The following is a 6,643-nucleotide window of genomic DNA, read 5'->3' as shown; positions in this document are numbered from 1 at the left end:
ATACAGATGTGGGGCAGCATATTTGCGCAGATATCCACCCCCCACCCCAAAGAGATAGAAGACAAATACCAAAATCCATATACAAACCATGTACCAAGGCCAATTTATAATCCCCCTGGGGTAACCATAATTAACCAGTGCATTGCTAGTCTCCGCATAGAAATGACAATGAATTCTTATAGATCACGGAGGTGTGGATATTCTCTCTTTATTAATGATACAGTAGGAAGGTGTAATACAAATCAGTCAGTGAAACATGAAGCGCAATGAGTAGAAAAGCTATAAAAATAGTAGTAAACGAGATAAAGGATAGAAAACAATCACAATCACAGACCAATAAATATCAATATACAAGACCACAGCTTATTCTTAGAGGGAAAGTGTCCATGTGGAGGAGGGATAAGAGGGTTATGGGGGCAGATACTTATATTGTTTTATAAGTATCTAAAAAATCTCCTACTAATCAAGATAGTCGAGTTAAACTGTTCTTTTTCTTTCAGAGCTGTTTTCCCTCAGAAGGGCTTCATGGTTCCATTTAGCTATAGACACTCTTACAGACTCTCTGCTACTCCCCCACATATGAATACCGAGGTCAGCTCTCGGACCCCCGGACAATTGCCTATTGTTGGCTGACAGTAACATCCCGGAATTAAGACAATTGGCACCTCCCAGCACCTTAATTAGCCGTAATAAATCTCCTGCTGAAGAATGCACTTTGGGCACATCTGCCTCAATCTCCTTCATCACCAGTGACAGGTCGCAGTCTTGTTGGTGGCCGGCAGTCTCGGTGCATAAAGAGGACAAGGCTTTGGTTGACTGGGAAGCACTTTTGAAACAGCCCTCCAAGTTTTGCTTTATTATCGAAAAGTCTGTAATGCCATCTGTAAACCAAGGAGAATGGTTAGCGCTGGTTACATTTTAACATGGAGACCATTGATGTAACTATGTCCCAAAGAAAGCCTTGGGCTGGGTTCACATATCTTGGAAAGACTTTTTTTCCCCCCCCTTTTCTTTTTTTAATTTTTGGCTAAAATACTGACTACGCACTTTTTCAGAGTGTTGATTTTGGCTAAAAATCTGGGTTTTGGTTAAGCCACAAAACATGATAGTTCAGCATCAGAGAAAGCTCTCTCCTCCCCCTTTATTTTTCTTAAAGGGGTAATCCAGAGGAGGGGGAAAAAAAAAAATCAATAAGTGATAATTATGAATAGAAGCAATTTTTTTTTTATGTTAAGCCACCATTAATAAAGTCAAATTGTATTGAAACTTTTTTTTAACTTTTTTTAACCATGTAGTCTAAGGAAAGATTAGCTGAATCATCTCATTATCATTAGAATGTAAGGAATGTAATGACATAATAGGTTCCTTGTTAGGGTCCTTTTACACGTACAGATAAATCGCCAATGACAAGGGAGGATTTTGTTCTTTTAAAACAGCAGGCATTTAGATGAGAAGATAAATCCCTATGAAAAGTCATTAGTGTGATCGTACTTACGGTCGTATTTGCGTTCATGTATATACTCGTAGTAGCGTTTGTATCTATATACTATGAACAATGAATGTTTTCAATGAAAGACTTGAGAAAGAACAACAACAATTCTGAGGTCGGCTCAATAGATGCAGTCAACGACCTACGAACCAATTGTCATTCGTAGTTTGATCATTGCCGCCTTTACACTAGAAGATGTTTGTTTAATTTTTAATGATTTATTGCACGATAAATCGGTCCGCGTAAAAGGTCCTTTAGAGGTGAATATAAAAATGCAGGATATTAACACTATACATACAGATAAGATGTGTACCATTCTGTAGTTGCTGAAGTTGGCTGTACCTATTGTTTTCCATAGACTATAAGTATAGAACACTTTTCTCTCCCCTTTTCTCTCCCCTAACTCCCATTTATTGCAGTATAATTTTTTTTATAGCGAAAGTTAACTGAAAACAAATGTATTTTAATGTAAATTAATGTAATTTATGGGCTTTGATATCATGCAATGTTTCTGCCTGCTTTATTGAAACCGAATTTTTAGAAGCCAATTTATTTTTTTTTAAATTTATTTCTTTATTTTTTTTTTTTTTTTTTTGGGGGGGGGGGGGGGGGGGGGGGGGATTTAATAACTGCAGAAACCTGTGCAGTTTAGTTACTATTAAAGCTTCTATCCTACCTGTCATATAATGCACACTTTTGGCAATAACTTCCTTCCAGCTCATGACCAAGTTCCTCAGATGGTGGATTATTCTTGTATAGAAATAATGGAGGGATAGGTCCTGGGAGAAAAGTTGCTTCTGGCTCTTCATAGTTTGAAACTGCATCTAAATTACAAAATTAAAAAAAATTATATAAAAATAAATTATATATATATATATATATATATATATATATATATATATATATATATATATATATACACACACACACACAATTTTTCTTTACATCAAGTTTTTTTTGTGTGTGTTTTTTATTTTTAAAAAAGACCAGATAAGTGTTGTGGAAGGTGATCTATGATTAGAGCACATTATCTCTCCTTAGCAGAGAGACGCGCCATTGCTGCCCAGCACCTCACATCCTGCTCCTTGACAACATTATAATGCTCCCTCTCCTTACATTTAAGCTGGACGGGATCTGGTGGTGCCACAGCTCGCCAGTTCTTTACAACACAAGGCTCCAGGTGCACAAGCAAGGGGGGACATAACATATCAACTAGAGAGGAACGCATTCTTCAGCATTTCAATACCAGTGCCTGAAGATAGATGCAGCCCTAAGGAGTCTGGGAAAACCTGGATAGAGCCTACGACCTATGGCTGTGTCCATGTTTTCCAGGACTCCCTAGGGCTGCATCCAACTTCCTAAACCACTGCTATTAAAATGCGGAAAGATTGGACTCATCTCTACTATACACTTAAAGGGAAATACATACCCATTTGATTTAAGACACTGTAGATAATGGATCTATGCAGAAGGTGTAGGCTAAGAGCTGCATTACATGTCACGATATTGAGGGGGAAACGAGTGCCGAACTTTCAGGTCAGCGATTGATTCCCCTTAGTTCCCCACTTGCTGCCTACACTATCACACACCGACAGCGAGCGGGGAGCGGCTGCACAGATGAGCCTTAGATCTTCCAGGCTGCCCAATAGGTCAGCGGCGTCATGATCGGGCCTTTTCAACATGTTGAAAGACCACAAATCAGTGGTTTTTTAACATGCGCTATTACACCCATAAACTATTATTGAACGTTTAGTGTAAGAGGGCCTTAAATGTCAGAAATCAGATCTTATGTGGGATCAGGGTGATTTGTCATCTGTAGAATGCAGATTTGAAAAAAAATTATAATTATATAAAAAATAAAAAATTACCCAGAAATCTCTGCACTTGTTCAGGTAACAGTCCAAAGCTTGTCCAAGGGGCAGCAAACATTTCCTTAAGTCCTCTGCTAACTAAATAAAACCATTAGACAAGATAAAAATGGCCCAAATTCATTCATTAACTCTATAATGACATAGCTATTTATAAGATGTGAGATTCTCCAACCTCCCAATGCTGATTGACAGTTTTCGTCTCGAGCATAAAATCGGGATAAAGCTGTAAAATCAGCAGCAGAAATAATTTTTCTGCTGTTTTTCCTTTTTTGTTTCCCCATATAACATCTACTTTGGAGCTTTTCCACAATAGACTGGTACAGTGGTGTATTATTCCTTTCTGATAAAATAACCATCTGGAGTACGAAATGTATAGCACTGCATGTCCATCTAATAAGCCGAATGCTGGTGGTCACACATGCTCAGTCACCGCCTTTGCCAGATCTCTGTGTAAGGATCCTATGTTCAGGAATTCAGAATATATAGTTACACTGCCTTGGATCTTACAATAACTGCATATAGGTACTGCTAGAAGGGACCGCCAGAAGGGGAAAGAAACTATTTGTACCAAAAATTCAATCCAAAGTAACCCAGATTAGTGCCAGCATCAAGGTTTAAACAGAGAAGAAAACTATTAGGTATTTTTATGCTAGCAAGACCAGTTTCACACATCTAGTAGTTTTTCAGGACCATATATTACAGTATATCTGCAAAAAAAAAAAAATTGTCTGTAGTGCATCCATAAGGCTGGGTGCACACTGCGTTTTTGCAGTCTGTTCAACGAATCCATTTTTTAAATGGTTACTTTTAAAGGGAACTATTAACCTTATATACCGCTATAACGCTATTGAGATGTGCTGCAGCAGCGCCCAGCGCACTTCCCAGGCTTGTTTTTTAAATTTTCCTCCTTGCAATGTATAATCCCCAAACTTACTTTCATTCTTGGCACACTGTATGCAAATCCCCTCGCAAGTAGTCATCTGGGTGGTGAGTCGTCGATATCTAGTCACGGTCCCCAGGGCATTCCTCCACTTCACCTGAATAGTTAGTCTGACGTCATTCAGTGCATACCATCTTCTGCACGCCTGCGTTCTTACTACGCCGCGCATGTGCAGTACAGCGATCCTGATTGGCGCTGTACTGCACAGGCTAGCCTTGAACTAATTGCTCATCTCCGGCAATGAGTTTAAAAGCTATTCTGCACCTGTGTGGCGTAGTAAGAACGTGGGCGCGCCGACGTGATACACGGCATGCTCCTGAATTATGTCAGACTAATTATTCAGTTTGAATCGTGATTGACATAGAGGAACGTCCAGGGGACGGTGACTACATGCCAACAGCTCACCGCCCAGATGACTACTTGTGGGGATTTGCATACAGCACGGCAAGAATATAAAGTAATTTTGGGGAATACACATTGCAGGGAGGGAAGCTAAAAAATCATGGCTGGGAAGTGCGCTTGGCGCTGCTGCAGCAAATTTCAATAGTGTTATAGTATTTTAGGTTTCCTTTAACATACACAAACATGGTCAACCACGTTTGTGTACGCTAAAAAAAAAAAAAAATATATATATCCATTTTGATCTGTTAGTTTTTCCATTGACTTCTGGTAAAAAGGCTACAAATAGATTACACACAGTTGCATCCATATTTTTTTGTAGACCCGCAAGGCGTTAAATTAAGGTGATCCACTTTTTAGACTTCTATGGGTGAATCTGTGCCACAATTATGGCCCATACTAGGACCTTTTTTTTTTTTTTTTTTAAACCATGGAAGTGTGAATAGCCCACTAGAAATTCCTGTGCCCTAAATTTGTCAGATCTGAGTAAAATTTTACAGTGAATGGAGACCGTTTATAAGCTGTTGTATTTCACTTCACTTTAAACTATTTTAAAAGTCTTATGAACTCTTCTTAAAGCATATTGTAACATCATAAGAAGCCAATAATTATTTATTTTAATTTCATATAGTTGAAGGTTTTACAAATATTAGCATAAGGTTATATAGAAAAATAAAAAAAAACACAGGTTAACAGTTAACAATAATAAAAACAGTTCAGTCAACAGATATCCCAGGCTAGACTTCTCTGAGTATACGATACTAATACATTAGAAAATGTGGCAGATAGCTTCTTACATACCTAGGAAAATCATGTATTATTTTTAGGAAATTGTACTGGCATGTAATTGTAAGTGGTGTGGGGTTTAGGGTAATACCTTATGGCTCTCCAGCCAGGCTTTCTGGTAAAGACCTTCGAAAAAGTGAACCTCCCCGATGAGGAAATCCATATGTTCAGTAAGAGAATCCTCACTTCCCCTGAGGAAATTCTCCTTTATGGTATGAGAGATGAACTGGTGGAACAAAAAATAAAAATAAAATAAATTCTTTTACAGTAAAATAATCTCACTACAAACACTTTCCCCAGTATTGCCATTGAGCAAACCTTAGAGCGGATAAACTGGATTAGAAAACACGGCTGCCTTTTTTGTGGACAGGTGCGGCATTTTCATGTTTCGGGTTTTATTTGGAGAGGAGCGAAGCAACGGGTCAAACTCGTTAATATTTGCAAATGGAATCTTAATGAGTTTCATTAAAACAGCCCAAACTATAGTAGCTACAGTAATGGGACTATTACAGAAGGGAAAATTTGTTATAGCATGTTGTGACAAAAATCAGAAAGTCACAATTTAAAAAAAAAAAAACAGAAAAGAAAACCTGTCAGCCAGTCAATCATCCAATTTCCGCCATTCCTCTCCTCTCTGTCCCTATATCACTCTGCTAGGGTGGGTTCATACTGAGGAATTCTCGCAGATAAAAACGATTCACTTTGTAATGTAAATTCGCTCATCTCTAATCAAAAACAAATGGTCCTGGCTGGAAAAACTTTGAGTCTAATTTAACATAAATAAATGTAGCAGTGTATACATTGCCACCTAACTCCTGGGTAAGCACTAGGTATTTATTTGCACCAGGGCTGGAGCCCAATAATTAGATTTCTATCATTGAGCCCAGTATTGCACACAATACAGCTGTAAGACTACGGTTTTACTAACCTGTACTAGTGATGTCACAATTTTTTTTCAAAACCCATTCGATATTTTATAAAGTATTTTAAAAAGTATAAAATGTATGAAAAAACAAAACTCCAGACTGCTGATATAATGACTCCCTCTTCCACAGACTATGTACCTTATATTTTAATTTTACTACTTTAAAAATTGGTCAAATCCTTACTCCCTAACTCTCTAAGCCTCTTAGGCTTTTTTTTTTTGCACCATGACCT

General features: G+C 37.9%; 1 protein-coding gene across 1 annotated transcript in view; it reads right to left on the bottom strand.

Moving 5' to 3' along the window:
• Positions 1-223: 223 nt before the first annotated feature.
• Positions 224-6,643, bottom strand: part of LOC138766387 (kinesin-like protein KIF14) — a 55,749-nt gene continuing 49,329 nt past the window's right edge. Inside the window, exons 26-29 of the mRNA XM_069943964.1 lie at positions 5,577-5,711; positions 3,358-3,438; positions 2,166-2,313; positions 224-881 (exon numbers count right to left, since the gene is read on the bottom strand). Coding sequence (XP_069800065.1) covers positions 478-881; positions 2,166-2,313; positions 3,358-3,438; positions 5,577-5,711 — 768 coding nt within the window. The 3' untranslated portion in view covers positions 224-477. The remainder of the gene's footprint in view (positions 882-2,165; positions 2,314-3,357; positions 3,439-5,576; positions 5,712-6,643) is intronic.

The sequence above is a fragment of the Dendropsophus ebraccatus genome, chromosome 10, assembly GCF_027789765.1.
Source record: "Dendropsophus ebraccatus isolate aDenEbr1 chromosome 10, aDenEbr1.pat, whole genome shotgun sequence".
Classification (NCBI taxonomy): domain Eukaryota; kingdom Metazoa; phylum Chordata; class Amphibia; order Anura; family Hylidae; genus Dendropsophus; species Dendropsophus ebraccatus.
The sequence above is the reverse complement of the archived record's forward strand: the minus strand, read 5'-3'. Positions and strand labels throughout refer to the sequence as shown.